The 18,967-nt window shown below is 38.4% G+C and overlaps 1 protein-coding gene across 3 annotated transcripts in view; it reads left to right on the top strand.

Annotated features, from left to right (window-relative positions):
• The window catches only part of atpaf1 (ATP synthase mitochondrial F1 complex assembly factor 1), a 28,725-nt gene extending 10,006 nt beyond the window's left edge, over positions 1 to 18,719 (top strand). For 2 of the 3 annotated variants that reach the window (XM_043698971.1, XM_043698973.1), the window contains 7 exons: positions 5,078 to 5,134; positions 5,845 to 5,907; positions 13,278 to 13,328; positions 13,420 to 13,467; positions 14,868 to 14,963; positions 17,067 to 17,174; positions 18,268 to 18,719. In XM_043698971.1, the coding sequence (XP_043554906.1) occupies positions 5,078 to 5,134; positions 5,845 to 5,907; positions 13,278 to 13,328; positions 13,420 to 13,467; positions 14,868 to 14,963; positions 17,067 to 17,174; positions 18,268 to 18,456 (612 nt within the window). In that variant the 3' untranslated portion in view covers positions 18,457 to 18,719. The remainder of the gene's footprint in view (positions 1 to 5,077; positions 5,135 to 5,844; positions 5,908 to 13,277; positions 13,329 to 13,419; positions 13,468 to 14,867; positions 14,964 to 17,066; positions 17,175 to 18,267) is intronic. The other variant, XM_043698972.1, reaches the window with a different exon arrangement.
• Positions 18,720 to 18,967: the final 248 nt, after the last annotated feature.

The following is an 18,967-nucleotide window of genomic DNA, read 5'->3' on the forward strand; positions in this document are numbered from 1 at the left end:
CCACAGAGTTCTCGGGTACACCTGATCAGGTCCTGGGGATTTATCCACCTTAACCGTTTCAAGACTCCAGCACTTACTCCTCTGTAATCTGGGCATTTTGCAAGATGTCACCATCTATTTCCCTGCAGTCTGTATCTTCCATATCCTTTTCCACAGTAAATACTGATGCAAAATATTCATTTAGTATCTCCCCCATTTTCTGTGGCTCCACATAACGGCCACCTTGCTGATCTTTGAGGGGCCCTATTCTCTCCCTAGTTACCCTTTTGTCCTTAATATATTTGTAAAAACCCTTTGGATTCTCCTTAATTCTATTTGCCAAAGCTATCTCATTTCCCCTTTTTGCACTCTTGATTTCCCTCTTAAGTATACTCCTACTTCCTTTATACTCTTCTAAGGATTCATTCGATCTATCCTGTCTATACCAGACATATGATTCCTTCTTTTTCTTAACCAAAACCTCAATTTCTTTAGTCATCCCCTATACCTACCAGCCTTCCCTTTCACCCTGACAGGAATATACTTTCTCTGGATTCTCATTATCTCATTTCTGAAGGCTTCCCATTTTCCAGCCGTCCCTTTACCTGCGAACATCTGCTTCCAATCAGCTTTCGAAAGTTCTTGCCTAATACCGTCAAAATTGGCCTTTCTCCAATTTAGAACTTCAACTTTTGATCTGGTCTATCCTTTTCCATCACTATTTTAAAACGAATAAAATTATGGTCGCTGGCCCCAAAGTGCTCCCCCACTGACACCTCAGTCACCTGCCCTGCCTTATTTCCCAAGAGTAGGTCAAGATTTGCACCTTCTCTGGCCGGTGCATCCACATACTGAATTGGAAAATTGTCTTGTACACACTTAAGAAATTCCCCTCCATCTAAACCTTTAACACTATGGCAGTCCCAGTCAATGTTTGGAAAGTTAAAATCCCTGACCATAACTACCCTATTATTCTTACAGATAGCTGAGATCTCCTTACAAGTTTGTTTCTCAATTTCCCTCTGACTATTAGGGGGTATTTAATACAATCCCAATAAGGGGATCATCCCTTTCTTATTTCTCAGTTCCACCCAAATAACTTCAGGAATATCCTCCCTCAGCACAGCTGTAATGCTATCCCTTATCAAAAATGCCACTCTCCCTCCTCTCTTGCCTCCCTTTCTATCCTTCCTGTAGCATTTATATTCTGGAACATTAAGCAGCCATGTCTCCGTAATTGCTATGATATCTCAGTCCCATGTTCCTAACCATGTCCTGAGTTCATCTGCCTTCCCTGGTAGGCCCCTTGCATTGAAATAAATGCAGGTTAATTTATAAGTCCTACCTTGTCTCTGCCTGCCCTGACTGTTTGACTCACTTTTGTTCTCAACTGTACCAGTCTCAGATTGATCTCTTTCCTCACTATCTCCTGGGACACCGCCCCCCCCCTCCCCGCCCAATCCTCCCAAGCAGTTCTAGCAAATTCCCTGCCAGTATATTAGTCCCCTTCCAATTTAGGTGCAATCCGTCCTTCTTGTACAGGTCACTTCTATCCTAAAAGAGATTCCAATGATCCAAAAATGTGAATCCTTCTCCCTTACACCAGCTCCTCATCCATGCATTCATCTGCTCTGTCCTCCTATTCCTGCCCTCACTAGCTCGTAGCACTGGGAGTAATCCAGATATTACTTGAGGATCTCCTTTTTAAATTACTGCCTGACTCTCTGTAATCTCCTTTCAGAATCTCAACCTTTTCCCTTCCTGTATCATTGTTTCTAATGTGGACAATGACCTCTTGCTGGCCCCTCTCCCCCGTGAGAACATTCTGTACCCTTTGTGAGACATCCTTGATCCTGGCACCAGGGAAACAACACACCATTCTGCTATTTCTCTGCTGGCCACAGAAACGTCTGTACCTCGGACTACAGAATCCCCTAACACAATTGATCTCTTGGAAGCCGACGTACCCCTCGTTGCATTAGAGCCAGTCTCAATACCAGAAACTTGGCTGTTCATGCTATTTCCCCAGAGAATCCATCACCCCCTACATTTTCCAAAACAGCATACCTGTTTGAAATGGGTATACCCACAAAAAACTCCTGCCCTAGGTGGCTACCTCTCTTACCCTTCAGGGAGTTAACCCATCTATATGACTGTGTCTGAGACATCCCCCCCCCATAACTGCCATCCATCATATCCTGTTGCTGTTGCAAATTCCTCATCGCTTCTATCTGTCTTTCCAACCGATCCACTCTATATGATAAGATTCGCATCCAACAGCATTTATGGCAGATATAATCCACAGTAACCCTTAAACTCCCTTTAAACTCCCACATCTGACAAGAAGTACATATCATTTCAAAGGCCATTTTTGCTCCTTTACAATCTACAGACCCAGAAAATAACACCATCTTATTCCTCTACAAAACACTGCACCATAATAGCTGTGGCTTATATTTTGAGTTTAATCAAGTGACTTATCTCCAAAAACACATAATCAAGAAAGAACCCACTGTACTCACTAATGCAGCCTTTCTCTTGGACAGACTTAAAACAACAATTAATTTATCTTGTTCTGTGTTGTGAACTTTGGCCAAACAGGTTCCTCCAAGATTAGTTGTGAAATTCACAGTTTGTTAATTTTCCCAAATGCACTCCGATGTCCAGCGGCCCATGAATTCAAAAACAGGAAAGGCAGTAACTATGCAGGTTCTCTCTCTCTCTCTCTCTCTCTCTCTCTCTCTCCTGCACTGTCCTCACCATGTGCTTCCTTTGTCTGTTCTTCTCCCTTTTAAAACTGCTGTTGTTTTGACTTTTTTTTTCCCAAAGTTCCAAATCAATGCAACAGCAAATGAAACAGTAATTGCTGCCCCTGGAATTTGAGGAAATCACCTCCAGCACCTAAATCTAGTTCAGTTCTCAAGACTTGTAAAATAAAATTTTCAATGCTGTAGAGATTGTTGGACAAAGTTATGATTTAACACCTTTTTAGAAAATTATTTGTATCGGAATGCAGTGGTCCTAACTTTATTATGTGTTTCACGTCTACCTGATGGGTAGTGACTGTAACTTCACATCCTTACATGGATACAGCCTATAAAGGAGCAGAGTCACTTCGACTTCAGGATTTCTGCATTCAATTGTATGTGTTTGGATCGGAAGTTGTTATGTGTTTTACTTCATGATAATGTTGAGCAATTAGACATTATTGTCAACGTAAAATGTAGGTCTATTATTATTGATTTCGGAGAAAATCTTCCAAATTAGGTCCTCTAATGGAAATCAATGCAGCTTAAACTATATTGTAATACAATTACTTTTGTTGAGGTTAAATTTAAATGTTTTTCATAAATAACTATTTGGATGGTTCACAGGCTTTCATAGACCAACTAGCAGGCACAGTTTAGTTGTTACATCAGGACAGAGAAAGACAAAACAGTTTCGTCCATTAGTCACTTTGCATTATAGGCACAGTGGTTAGCACTGCTGCCTCACAGCACCAGAGACCCGGGTTCAATTCCCAACTCAGGCGACTGACTGTGTGGAGTTTGCACATTCTCCCCGTGTCTGCGTGGGTTTCCTCCGGGTGCTCCGGTTTCCTCCCACAGTCCAAAGATGTGTAGGTCAGGTGAATTGGCCATGCTAAATTGCCCGTAGTGTTCGATAAAGGGGTACATGTAGGGGAATGGGTAAGTTGCGCTTCGGCGGGTCGGTGTGGACTTGTTGGGCCAAAGGGCCTGTTTCCACACTGTAAGTAATCTAATCTAATGTACCAATTCTGGACCTGTGTCATCCCGTTCCCCCCGCAGTCAAAGCAAAACGCTCGGAGGCACAGTTTTACCTCCTTCACATTTATTCTGAGCCCTGGAGGGAAATCGAGCGATCATCCATGTGCACAGGGACATGGGTTCCCGGTCTTCTCTCTCAAACAGCAGTTTCTTAATGAATTATATAGTCATTTTTCAGGGAGGAGCATCCAATAAGGCAACACAAATATTGATTGGGTGACCGTTACAATTAGCAAGTGTCAATAGCAAAGATTAAGCCACCTGCTGTTACACAATGAGTGTTCTTAACCTTCACATAATGAATGCCTTTCACCTTGTTAAACTGACCGTACATACTGAATGTTTCCAATATTGTTAAATGGTTCTACATAATGAATGCTTTTCCACCTTGTTAACCCATTACCCTTGCCTCCAGCACCCCATTGTTAACAGCACGTTCTTATCAGGTCTGAGTCATGCTCAGCTGAACCTCTTGTTCCTTAAAACTCAGAACTTAACTCTTTCCCTACCTGCTTATACCCCATACACAGTCTCATCTGCACCAGAGTTCTTCAATACAAGACAGACTTCATGCATGAAAATTACCTTTTAGAATGACTTGTTTTTGAATACAAGAATACTTTATGTGCAAATTACTTTGCAATGCTTTGTTACATGCTCTTTGAGTTTAAATTATTTTTCAGTGGAATGTGTCAGTAATTCGAAAGTGTGAAATTAAACCACTGTTTATTCTCAAGGAATCATTTGCAAGTGTGAAATTAAACCACTGTTTATTCTCAAGGAATTATTTGTAAGTGTGAAATTAAACCACTGTTTATTCTCAAGGAATTATTTGCAAGTGTCTTTTAATTAAAGGGCTAGATGTCTAGATTTGAGCAGCAGAGTAGATTAGATTAACTTCCCTACAGTGTGGAAAAAGGCCCTTCGGCCCAACCAGTCCACACCGACTCTCTGAAGAGTAACTCACCCAGACCCATTTCCCTCTGACTAATTGACCTAACACTATGGGGCAATTTTGCGTGGCCAATTCACCTGATCTACACATCTTTGGACTGTGGGAGGAAATCGGAGCACCCGGAGAAAACCCACGCAGACACGGAGAATGTGCAAACTTCACACAGACAGTCACCCGAGGCTGGAATCAAACCTGGTACCCTCGTGCTGTGAGGCAGCAGTGCTAACCACTGAGCCACTGTGCTGCCCCCGTCCACTGGTATCTTTGTCAAATATACGTATTTAAAAAGTGCTGGATCCTGGGAGATCCAGATCCTGGTTGTATTTGAGATTTATTGTTGATTTTTCTTTCATAGTCAAAAAGACTGGGTGAAAGAGCCACTGGAAAGAAAATTGGTTTCAGTAAGGACAAGGTAAGGGTGTCTATTTTATTGAACATTAAAAGTATTCAGTTTGACAGAGAAATATACTTATTGCTGTCATATATGTTTGAACCATGAGATTAACCATTAACTATTGAATGTTTCACAGTTCTGCTTTGTAATATTTTAGCTCTGTTTAGTGAAATTGACAGATTACCACTTGTCCTTACAGAATAATGCAAAAGAATCTTGTGCAAATTAGATTAAAATGATTTTGCAATTGTAAACTTAAATTGGATTAAGTTGAATCAATGCTAATTCTATAGTTATTTATCTCAGTATATTGAACACCTCATAAATATGCAAATAATGTAGATGTTGGAATTTTCCTCCCTCCACAGTAAATAGAAGTGAATTGCTATCCAAAAGAAGGTTCAAACATTCTCTCAACTCTAGTGTACCAGTAGCCTACATCCATGAAAGAATTAAAAAAGAAACTTAGTGGAATTTGTTTATAAACCAGCAATTATTTTTAGATGGATCACTCTGTGCCACAAACCATGGAACTAGTATACATTTCAGGGAGGAAAGATAAAGATGGTTTCGTGAGAAATATAGCTTTCACTACTTCTTAAAAAAAATAATTGGTAGCAATTACTTCTTCAAACTAATATAAATTAGCTTTCTATCTTCAGTTGCCTTAATTACTTTCATTTTGAGTTGATTTGTCAGAAGTTTGTTTGTTTTTGTTTTTCTTTCAGACCCTTCAGTCCATCCTAAATTTGGATATGATGAAAGAAAAGACTGCAGATGAAATCAGACAGGTAAGTATTTAAGAATTTAGATTTTCTTAAGAAAACTAAATACCAATTACTTAATGAAAGCATCTTACTTGCTTTGCCATTAACAAAGAAGCTTTGTACTTCTTATAATAAAATACAACTTTTAACATTTTTGTGAAAATACACAAGAGAACAAAATTCAATATTCAATCGATAAAAGCTAGAGTTTCTAAGCAATCTGAAATCTGGCACCTGACTGTTATCAATTCAACCCCATTATGGAAGGAAATAGAGTTTTAAAGGATCAACAAAATGTTCAGCTTCTGAAAGTTAAAGCAGGCTCATTGGACCAAGATTGTGTATGTTTTATTTTGTCTGTTTGATAGAAGAAAACATTGCTCTGCCATTAACAAATACAATATGTACTAATGTAAAAGGAGTGTTTCTAAGACTTAATTTTTTTAGTCAAAGTGTACAGTCGACTTATACTTGAGTAACATTTTGAAATGTTCAAATCCCCTCCCCTCCCATTGTTCTGCTATCAGTGTTATCACATTGAAGGTTATTCCCATCAACCTCCTGCCAAACATAGTACTAAAGGAGTCAAAGGTATTTTATTATTACATATTTACTTATATAAAATAATGACCTCCATGACATTTAGTTCACTGTGCTATAGAAATTTGTCAGATTCATCAAAAACAGAAGCCTAGACACTATTTCATTCAATTCTTTCACAGTAACAGTAGAGAGTAGAATAATACTTAGCAGAAGTGCAAAAGCAAAAAACACATTTTTCGACTTTAGAATAGACTACTGAGTCTCAATCTGCATCTTGAATGATATCATCATTTTCCTGTAGCCATCAACCATCATTCCACAAATAATCATTATCTGTGCCATCAGGTGCACTGGGCACATTACTCTTTTTTTAAAAATGATTTGACTCTCATCTCTGTTCCCATTTCCACCTAGACTTTACAAAACAATTGACACAGGATTTCTGTTACTGTAGCCCTTTGTTTCACAGACTGACTATCTCTGTGTTGAATTAGGCAGCAAAAGACTGAGATATAGGTGCGATTGTGAATCTGTAGTGTAACACAAACTCCAGTTTGCACATTTATTCTGGAATTCTTTCCTTTTCCTAAGCCAACACCTCACTGTGAAGAACTTGTTTTTTATTCTTTTTTTAAAAGATCCATCACAAAATCCGCCAATTAACTAATTAAACAAATAAAAAATAACGAGCTGTCCTTCTGGTTCTGGTTTAAGCTTAAAGGAACTTGAATGTTTGGATGCTGTAACCCCTTGCTGAATATCTGGTATCCACCAATCATCCACACATTATTCTTTTTTTTCATTCATGCTCTCCTTGAGGGCTTGTTTAGAGAGCAATCCAGTGTTTGAACAAGGCTGGTTAGACCAGAATGAATCATTGCAATATCACTTTGTGATCTGATTTCAGCATCACTAATGTGTAATCTAAACATATCAGGGATGGATATCTTCAGCTGCCCCATCTCTGACTCTTCCCTTCCTTGACTACATTGTTTCAATTTCTGAAGATGCCACTAGTACAAACCCTTCAATTCCCAGTTTCCTTTACTGCACTTCCTCATACCCTGCTTTCTGTAAAGGCTCTATTCCATTCTCAGAGATTTTCCATCTGTGTCATTTCTGTTCCAAAATGTCACCTTCCACAGAAATATTTTTAAGACAAGTCCTCTTTCCTTAACTGAGGATTCCCCGATCCTCACCATAGTTCAGAGGTCCTTCAGCCAAGTCTGACTCACTTGCTTTTCTGCCCTCACCTCGTCTGCTCTCTCCCAGATCAGCAATAGGATTTCCCTCCTCCTTATTTTCTACCCTGATAGTCTCTCCACCATGGCACTTTGCATTTAATCATAGAAGATGTAACACTTGTTCTTTTGCTGCTCCCCTCCTCACAGTGAAGCGTGATTTACTGTTACTACCATCAATGAAGTCTGCTGCATTCGCTGCTCCCAGTGCAATTTTTACTGTATTGGCATGTCCAAACACAGACTGAGTGACCGATTTGTGGAAAACCTCTGCTCTGTCTGTAGGAAAGTTTTTTTCCAGTTGCTTGTCATTTTCATCTACCCTCTTGCTCTTATGTCAACATTTCCATCCAAGGCCTGCTGCAGTGTTTCAGCGAGGCCCAAACGTAAGCTGGAGGGACAACACTGAGTTTCCACCTTGGTATTTTACGACTTCCGGTCTCAATATTGAGTTCAACCACTAAGTGAACACTGCCCTCGATTTTGGTTGCACCCTTCCCCACATCTCCCCTCCCAGTGAAGTAAACCTATTTTTGACTATCCACAGAAATCATTAAAGAGATGCAAAAGAGGTGTTAGAGGATGGTGGTTGATGGAAAATGTTCATCCTGGAGTTCAGTTACTAGAGTACCACAAGGATCTGTTTTGGGGTCACTGCTGTTGGTTGTTTTTATAAACTACCTGGATGAGGGCTTAGAAGGATGGGTTAGTAAATTTGTGGATGACAGTAAGGTCAGTACAGTTGTGGATCGTGCCAAAGGGTATTGTAGGTTACAGAGGGATATGCTGCAGAACTGGGCTGAGAGGTGGCAAATGGAGTTTAATGCAGAAAAGTATGAGGTGAATCACTTTGGAAGGTGTAACAGAGTACTGAGCGAATAGTAAGATTCTTCATAGTGTAGATGAGCACAGAGAGATCTCAGTGTCCATGTACATAGATCCCTCAAAGTTGCCACCCAGGTTGATCGGGTTGTGAAGAAGGCATACAGTTAGCTTTTATTAGTAAAGGGATTGCATTTCAGAACCATGAGGTCATGCTGCAGCTGTACAAAGCTCTCGTGTAGTCACACTTGGAGTATTGTGTGCAGTTCTGGTCACCGCATTATAGGAAGTGTCACAAATTTGGTTCCTTTTTTCTAAATACTGTTCCTTTTCTCAAGGATATTATGTCCTTGATTTTTCTCAATGTAGTAAACCACTCCCAGATCTGATTAGCCTAGTTTGGTATCGAGTAAAGGGTATTGAGAGACCTTTTGGTCATATGTAAACAGATGAGACTTCAGGCCAAATTGATCATATTTTAGAAGTGACCTGTATAATGAAAGGGGAGTGGTCAGCTCTCTAGCTGAGCAGTTCCATGAGCTATGTGGACTCTCTCTTCTCTCTCTCCTCTCTTCTTTCTCTCTCCTCTCTTCTTCCTCTCTCTCTTGTTCCATTTGTTTACTGGTTTTTAAGGGCGTTTGCATATTTGGACTATTGTGTATATTCGGAACAGCACAGTTAAGTTTGGATAGACTGAGTTCTGTAGGCATTCTTTATTCTGTTCTTTGTGTTTCATTGTGTAATTTTGTGAATAAATTTTTGTCTGTTTTAAAACCTGGTAGTCAACCTAGCTAGCTTAACCCAGATAATTCCCACTGTACACTTACCAAAACAAATTGCAAAGTTATGGATTGGGCTGCCTGCTTAAGAATGTTTTGAGTGGTCTGGCCTCGTCCATAACAGAAGGATGTGGAAGCTTTGGAAGGGGTTCAGAGGAGATTTACTAGGATGTTGCCTGGTGTAGAGAGAAGGTCTTACGAAGAAAGGTTGAGGGACTTGAGGCTGTTTTCGTTAGAGAGAAGGTTGAGAGGTGACTTAATTGAGATATATAAGTTAATCAGGGGGTTAGATTGGGTGGACAGTGAGAGCCTTTTTCCGAGGATGGTGATAGCTAACACAAGGGGGCATAGCTTCAAATTGAGAGGTGATAAATATAGGACAGATGTCAGAGGTAGTTTCTTTACTCGGAGAGTAGTAGGGGAGTGAAACGCACTGCCTGCAACAGCTACAGACTCGACAACTTTACCGGAATTTAAATGGTCATTGGATAAGCATATGGACGAGAATGGAATAGTGTAGGTTAGATGGGCTTCAGATTGGTTTCATAGGTCGGCGCAACATCGAGGGCTGAAGGGCCTGTACTGCGCTGTAATGTTCTATGTTCTATCAAGATTATCCCTTTATTATCATCAGCATTTCTTTGTCTTTTGGTTGAGGCATCCTCACCAGTTTTACATTCCATCTTCTTTCCCCTTTGTCAACAACATATTAGTTATTTTTCAGCCGTTTTCAGCTCTAAAGAAGAGGTGTTCTGAACTTGAAATGTTAACTCTGCTCCTTTCTCCATAGATGCACCATTTGCTGAGTTTCTCCAGTACTTTGGTTTTATCCAGATGGGAAGACATTTTCTTTATTTAATCCTTCTGGTCAAAAACTACAAACTTTGCTCAGAAGTACTTTCAAGTTGCCTTCAACTGGCCATCCTTTTATTTTGAATACCCCTTTGGGGAATTGATGTCTTGCTCAATTCTTCTTTTGAATATTGCCATTGGCTCAACTGTACAACTGCGAATCCACTCCTTTCATGGATAGTTATCCTAACACTGTTTTCTCTCCAATTTTGCTCACCATTTCACTTGATAACATCTCAAAATTCACGGGAATTTTGTTCATGTTCTGAATACAGGCTAATCTGTATCCATTCTCTTGTCAGTGTTTGTATATACAGCTGCTGAAACTTGATCGTCACACCTATCATTAGTTTCTGCAGGAAGTTGCTAGAAATCTTTGCTGTCTGCAGCATTACAAAATTGTATCTCTTCATACACTTGGTACGTCATCCAGGTTTGTTTTTGAAACCTGCAATCCCTAACTTTTTTGCTTGTTTCAGGGTAATGATTTATATTGATCGTTGAGAAACTGAGATACTTCACTTGAGTATTTTCCAACTGTAGCGAAGTGCTAAGCTTTCTTCTGTTTGTGCATTTATTCTTGGGCGTCTGCCTAAGCTTCCTCCATCTCTTATGGTGTCCGATATCTTGAATTCTTTCGTTGCTGTATAATTATTTGTCTGATCTACAATCTAAGAGAATTTAAGTTTGGGCTGTGTTTCTACTGTTTTTTTTCTTGATACCATATTGCCATATTAGAGGGTGGGATTTGCAGGACTGCATTATACACCAGTTAGGTGGTAGCTTGACATCATGTACTGATGTACAGTGACGTGAGCTGCCTTCAATGGTATGCAATTTGATGCTGGGAGAAAGTGAGGACTGCACATGCTGGAGATAAGAGTCGAAAAATGTGGTGTTAGAAAATCACCGCAGGTCAGGTAGCATCTGAGGAGCAGGAGAATGGATGGGCAATAAGCCCTTCACCAGTTTCCTCATCTGTTTGATGCTGTCAGCTTGCACCAAGGTGAGCATAACTGCAGTGGCAAGTAGGTGGGAAGTACCAAGTTTGGATTTGTTTTAGTTAAAAGACAGGTATTGACATGTTTACAACAGCAGCTTTAAAACAAATTTCAAGCTTACAACAAAAATTGAAAGTGTTTGTGCATTTTCACTACAACTCTAGTAATGTTGTGAAGCAGTTTCACATTGAAGCAGTAAAGTTGCACTGTAAATATTGATCTGAACCTTGTGTGATGTGAAATAAGAGACCTGTGGAAATTTGGAACTCTACCCAAAGACTCTGACTGCTGAGTTAATTAAAATTTCCAAGGCCGTATTTTGTGACAGCTGGAACTGCTGCTACTTACAAACAAAACAAATATTCATTCTTTCTAATGATCTAAATGAAGGCAATCTAAAATCTTAAGTGAATTGCAGCTGCAAGTAGCTCAGGATTACAAGAGAAGTGTAATGTTCTTACTTTCTCCTGAACAGAGATAATTTTAATCCATCACAGACTGGATCCAAATCTTTTCAGATTGTATAGCTCAGGTATAACATTGTGACAAAATGGCGCCATTTAGGACTGAGCTCTAAGAAAGCTGCCCATAAAAATTTGGCTATCTTTGTGGGGTGGTTTTTAACCATTCCCCGTTATAATTCAATTCTGAAATCCACTATAGGGGATCATTAGCCTTCAGTAATGGTAATGTCATCAAGTAGCTAAGCAGCTAGTCATGTCAAAGTTTCTCAGAAAGCAAGCAAAGTCACTTCCTTCACTTGGCAATCACTTGACAGAGAATGAGACAATGAGACGTACACATGAGATTAAGATGGAAGATGAAATTTTTAAATAAAACTAAGTCTTTGCAATTTGTTTTTCTCATAGTTGATAATTTCACATTCAACAAATATAAAACTAGTCTTTCAGGAGTAAAAAGGTTGTTCAATAATTATGGCTTAGTATAATATTAAAAACCTTGTTACACTGCATTGAAACATGAGAGATCCTGAAGGGAATTGGCAGGCTGGATACTGAGAGGATGTCTCCCCCGTTAGAGATGCTAGGTACAGTTTAAAAATCTATTGAAAAATAAATAAAATGTAATTTAAGACAGGCTTTTTTTTAAATCAATGGGGACATTGGTCTTCAGAATTCTCTTCCCCTGAGCTAATGGAGGTAGTGTCATGAATAATTTTAAGGTGAATTAGTTTTATTCTGGATTAATAAGAGACTCATAAGATATGGAGGGGGGGGTGTGGAAGTAGAATCACGGAATTCCTACAGTCCAGAAAGAGACCATTCAGCCCATCAAGTCTGCAGCGATCCTCTGAAGAGCATCCCACCCAGAGACACTCCATAACTCTGCATGGGTTTTTACCAAGGCAAAACCACCTAGTCTGCACCACTCTGGATGCTCCTGGGCAATTTAGCTTGGCCAATCCACCTAAACACATCTGTGGATGGTGGGAGTAAACTCCGCACAGTCACCCAAGGCTGGAATTGAACTTAGGTCCCTAGTGCTGTGAGACAGCAATACTAACCACTGAGCTACACTTGAGGTGAAGTTGAGGCCACAGTCATATCAGCCAGGTTCTCGTCAGATGGTGGATCAGGCTCACGAGGGCAAATGGCAAGATGTAATCACATTCAGCGATTTACAACATAAATAATTAACATCTGGAAGTTCACTTCAGATGCAGTGATTTCTAATATTTCAATCTGTAGAGAATTCAATAGCATATTTGTGAAGGAGCATGACATCACTGACAGCAGTTCCTAGATTTTCACGTGTAACTGCGTGTATAGAGGCCACAGCTGCTGTCAGTTTCAGTTTTGTAATGATGGTGAAATTTGACAGTTTTGCCATCATTATAACTGCAAAATGTGGAACATTGCCTTTACATGGGAAAACATTTTTATCCTGCCTACATCTTGTGCAGATAAAGAAAAATCTTTTTTTTTCCAATGTATATATCCTGTTGACTTATTTTTTGTTTCGCCTATGTAGCTGATTAGTGCAGATGTGCCATTGTGTCAGTTTCCTGGTATAGATTTTGTTGGGAGAGAATGTTGTATGTTTTGAGGAAGAGCATTTGCTTTGTTCAAAAATCTGTTTTAACCTTGGAGATATCCTTAATATGTTCCAATCACATTAATTTCTTTTTTTTCCAGATTTGGAATCAGTATTTTGCCCTGAAGAATACCATCTCTGCTGTAATTCCTGTGAGTATGGCTTAGATTTAAGCTTCATGTATGAAGATTGATTATTTTTGGCAATGTATTTACATATTTTGTGATTTTTGTTTCCTGAAAGGGTACAACATTTGATCTCATGCACAGCAGATCTCAGCAATGCCCCACTGTGAGTAAACTGTATTGTTCAGTGTCAACGTGTTGACATCTTTATTTTAAAATGATACTTGACTCTGATAAGTTGAAATTGTGAAAGAAAGCATATTGGTTTGGTGCAAATGTTGTTTATGTTTTGTATTTTTCTGATTTGGAAGCATTTAATTTGGTAAATTGGTGACAACAGTTGTTGAAACGCATCCCAAGCATGAAGGCAGAAGTATTTAAAACCTTGCATTTGACAGACATGTCTCATACTTAACATTACGTTTCTGGCACTTTTTACTGATCTGCTGTTTCTATCATACATGCTGATTATGTTTTTTTTGTTACGATTAAATTTACCTACTGAATCCTCCAGAGGCTCTTGCCCTGAGAATCTTGAGTCCTTTTACTCCATGTTGCTTTGCAGCTAAAATTCAGTTTTGATTTGATACCGCTTGCCTCTGGAACTGTCATTCTCTCCTATTGAAAGTATTAATTAACAAATTTATTTTTGTTAGGTAAGAATATCAAGGCCCCTTGAGTTGTAAGGAAGCCATAGTCTTTTGAATGGTGGAGCTAACTCCAGGGGTGCAATAGCCTTTTTTTGTTTCTAATGTTCCACATTCAGCAGTATCTACTACTTATCATAGGTTCAACAGATTATTCCTGAGAAATATTTTCTATAGCGATGCATAAACGAAATTAGTACTTGAAGGTTGGGGGTGGTGGGAGGAGGGGAACTGAAAAGTGAAGAAATCCACATTCTCGAGATCCTGGAAAATGAGGAAATATGTCCTGGGGATGGTTGAATGGCAGAGGAAGAACAGTGTATACACAACTGAAAAGGAACACAATGGCAAAATCCAAATAAGAATAAATCATATTAGTACTGTTCAAAGCTACTTTAGGAGAAATTTAGAGTGGGAGACTGGAATCTTCTTCAAGCCACCTGTTTTGTATTTTGCCCAAATGTATAGAATAAATCAGAAGAATCCCACCAAACGTGGGAACAGTGTTCACATATATGAATTACTTAGTACAAAATAGGAAATCATGCTCTTGTTATCCAGTAATTAAGCAGATAGTGAGTCCAAGATATTGTCTGGGAACAATAAGGTTGACTTTCTCTTTTTATACTTCTCTTTTGCATTTCGTCTCTGTATTGCAGTCCAGGTTCAAAGCTTTAGAGATTTATGATTTTTTTTCCCAGTTTATTTGATATTTTGAAGAATCACCTGACAAAAGAGAAAATGTTCTAATGTTGCTGCCTAAATTCTACAAGGTTTTCACCCCTCGAAGCTGTGAGGCTTATCATTTATTGGTATAAATTCAGAATTCCAGGCTGTACATTATTACTTGTCCATGTTAAAAAAAAAGTAAATCTATCAGAAAAGTCCACGTGTTGATATCTATCCTGTTCTGTTCCAGTTCTTGTATGCTTTGCCAAGACAAACAGGTTATGAGTTCTTTGTGGGTCAGTGGTCTGCGACTGAACTTCACTTTTCCTCTTTAATTAATATTCAGGTATGTAACTGTAGGCAAGAACTTCCAGCCAGTAAACATGATGGAACATACCTGGCTTGGCAGTTCTTTTGTGTTGATGTGTTAATAGTTAGTCTTGATATCTATACCCGCTGTCAAATTCCCTCTATATTTAGTTACTTTAAAAAGGGGTATTGCTTTAAACTTTCTCTCTGATTAATACAATGATTATCAAATATCACATAAGAAGGGTCGAAAGTGCATTTACATTGTGCATTTGCAACCTCTCATGCTAGATGGTCAGCACAAAACAATTACAGTTAAAATATTAATTGGGAGCAAGAGTAGACCACTTATCTCATCAGCCTTCTCTGCCATTCATGGCTAATCTGATTATGGCCTCAACTCCACATTCCTGCCTACGCCAATAACATTTGTTTCCCTTGTTAGCCAAGAATCTATTTACTTGTTTAAAATGTTCAATGACCCTTCCTCTGCTGCTTTCTAGTGAGAAGAATTCCAAAGCCACTCAGTACTCAGAAATAAAGTCCCCTTTAAAATCTATATCTTACATGGAAGCCTCCTTATTCTTAAACTGTGTTCCCTCCTTGTCTCTCCCACAAGAGAACATCCATTCAGAATCTACCCTGACAAATATCCTTAGAATGTTATTGAAATATATATGACTGGCATTCCGCTGAACGCCAGTGGAAACAAACCATCCTGTCCTACCGTCCTTCTTGAGATAAACCCCACCTCCATCCCTCAGCTATCGGTTGAGAGAATTTTCTCTGTCTTATAACGCGGTGCAATCCTTACTTAAATGAGGAAATTAATATGAACATAGTAGTCCAGATATGATCTCACACATATCCTATACTGAAAATCAATATTCAATTGAAGCAAAACATTCCTATTTTTATGTTCCTTACAATAAATGATAACATACAATTTGCTTTACCAATAATTTGTTCTACCTACATATTAACATTTTGTTATTTATGGGAACCGAGATTCCTCTTCACCTTTAGTTCTGCCAGCTCTGTCCACTTCCCTTGTCAGAACCATGTTGACTGTTCCTGATTACATTAAGTTTCTAAGTGCTTGTTATATATCCGATTCACAGAATAACAGATCTCAGCATTTTCCCAATGTAGATGTTAAGCTAACTGGCCTATAGTTTCCTGCCTTGTCTCCTTCCTTTATGAAATAGACTAGTTACACACACTATGTCAAATCTGATGGAACCTTTTACAAAATCTAGAGTATTTTGGTGAAAGAAAGATGAACCAATCTTATGTCAGCCCCTACCTCTTATTAAGATCCTAGGCTGAATTCCCATCAAAATCTGGGAAGTTGTCACCTTTTAGTTCCAATAATTATCTCCTTCCCTTTTCCTTGGTGACTTGTAACTTTCTAGTTCTTCCCTTGTTTTCATCCCCGAATCATAATTATTGATAAGAGATAATTTCTGTCTACTGTTGTGAAATTGGATGTAAAATATGCGATCAGTTCATTCATCATTCATATTAATATCTGTCTATATTTAATTCTGAGATTCGCTCTGTGTAGAACCGAAGATCACTTCACTTGCTCTTTTCAATTAAAAACAAATGCTTTGAGAAACTCTTGCCATCTGTCAAAATATTTCTAGTTTGCTTCCTTTTATTAATCTTTGAGTAGTTCTTTGCTGTTCTTTCAATTCTGTCCAATCTTCTGACCTGCCTCCTCTTTATGGAATTATACACATTTTCTTTCAATTTGGTACTGCCTTCAACTTTCTTAGTCAGCCACATATCCTTCCCTTGGAGCCATTCTTTATACATCCCAGTTGGTCCCTTAAATGGCTGCCACTGTACCTGTACTGACTATTCCTTAATCTGATTTCCCAACTTGTTTCATCCACTGGTATCTTTATGCCCTTTATAATTGTTCTCTTTAAGTTTAAAATATTAGTCTTAGATGAAGGCAATTAGGTGAGCATGCAGTACTGTATCACTGTTTAAAAATAAATCAGTATGGCCACACTAATTCCCTTTGTTTTAAATTTGTTTTTTGTTCTGCTGTTTGTCTGCAGACCACCAATATACGACAAGCTTCTTAATCCTTTTTTTTTCCCCAATGTTTTCTTTTCTTGGCTTTCAGTCTTTGGGGGAAAATTCACCAAGCCAGCTTATAATCTATCATTACCCGGATCTGCAGAAGGAGAAGGGCATTGTACTACTTACTGCAGAAATAGACACAACATTTCTGGTAAGAAATATATTTTTAATATGCAGAAAATATGGCAATTAGCTCATTCCTAGGTATGCTGTTAAGCATTGATTGTTATAGAGTTAGGTAAATATAGAGAAAACACTGGGGCTAGAATTATCCTAAACTGATATTGGAGTTTATTATTTCAGGGTTACAGAGAAATTAATACCACTGTTCTTTTACATTAAAAAGTAGTATTCACCATTGTGTACATTCTGTTTTGAAAAGATAAAACATATACCATGACCAATTTCTTTTTAAAAATGTTAGTCTTTATCAGTGGTGCTGTACTGACTTTCAAATATATCATGAGGTGCGAATAAGTGCTCTTGTTCAATTCTGTCTGATTTAACAGTTATCTCCCACAGATGGCACTGTCAGCTATCTTTAAGAGATGCATAGTATCAACAATATATATCCCTCCAACACAAAATCAATTGGTATAACCACTTGATGTAAAATTTCATAAAATGTATTAAGGTAACCTTGGGATGCTCATGAAAGAAGCTTCAGGGAATACTTGCACTCAATTTCTTTCTCATCCTCCTGTGGTCAAGCACTTTATTAACCATTACTATGTACATTCCTGTATGCCAGCTGAGACTGGGTATACATCAGAACAAGTGAAGCAGACAATAATGCAAGTGCATGCTGTGCCACAGCATACTGGTTTTAATATGCGAGCAAAACTGTTGTGTGTAATGAAATGAAAAGCATAATTCAAGATTAAGAATAAAACATGAGGGCTTGACGTTTGTTCACTTGTTGATTTCTTCAGTTGTGACAGTTAATATAAATTAATGGCAAAAAGTGTTCTTTTTAAAACTACAAAAAATTTATAGGTTAGAATTTTTTTAAAAAGTTGTCTTTGTTAACGACAATACTTTGCCAGTCTGAACAATGAACATGTGTAAAACTTGCCCTGCTGAAATACCTCTGGTTGAACCCTTCTTTAATGGGAAAAAGAGGATGGGTAGGTTTTGCAATGCAACAAAATGTATAAAAGGAAGGAGCAACTGACAGCATTACAATTGAAAAAGCAAAGTCTTAATGGTAGCATTTACTGAACTTTGTGTTTTCTGACTTACAGAATGTACAAGAGGCACAGTGTCTAGCAAATGAAGCACAACTCTTTTATGCCACGGATTGCGAAAAGATCTTCAATCTGGTGGAGACATTTAATCATAAACCCAATGATTTCAAACACATGTCAGTCATAGCTGAGATTGAGCAATGTGGAATGGGAGGAACTTTGAGAAACCAGAGTGCAGAGATGTAACTTTGAAGAAGAGGATGAGACATAAATGCATATAACTTTGATATAGACCCAAAAAGATTGGCACTGACACTGTATATTGCTGCTTTTGCTCACCAGTTTTTGTGAACAACATTATCTGGAACAACATGATCCATGCAGCAACCAAAGATCTCATCTCATCCCCATTACCCACGAGTGGCAACTCCTCATTGAAATGCATAAAGTTTAGAACCTTGAATGTGGTGAAGTAATGGTTGATATTAAAGTTCCATAATACACAGCAAGCGAAGTGTTAAATATTAAGTTTTTCCATTTTCTGAAAATCTTAAAGCATAAGAAATGGGAACAGGAATGAACTATATGCCTCCTTGACCTTTCTCAGCCATTTAATAAGACTGTGGTTGATCTGAAACCTAATTTCCACTTGTGTACCTAATTCACATATTTGTTGATCCAAAAATCTTAGCATTGCCTATACTCAACAACTTGAGTATCAACAGTCCCTGTTTGGAGAATTTGTTAGCTTCTTAAC

Source organism: Chiloscyllium plagiosum, chromosome 11 (assembly GCF_004010195.1).
Source record: "Chiloscyllium plagiosum isolate BGI_BamShark_2017 chromosome 11, ASM401019v2, whole genome shotgun sequence".
In the NCBI taxonomy this organism is placed as follows: Eukaryota; Metazoa; Chordata; class Chondrichthyes; order Orectolobiformes; family Hemiscylliidae; genus Chiloscyllium; species Chiloscyllium plagiosum.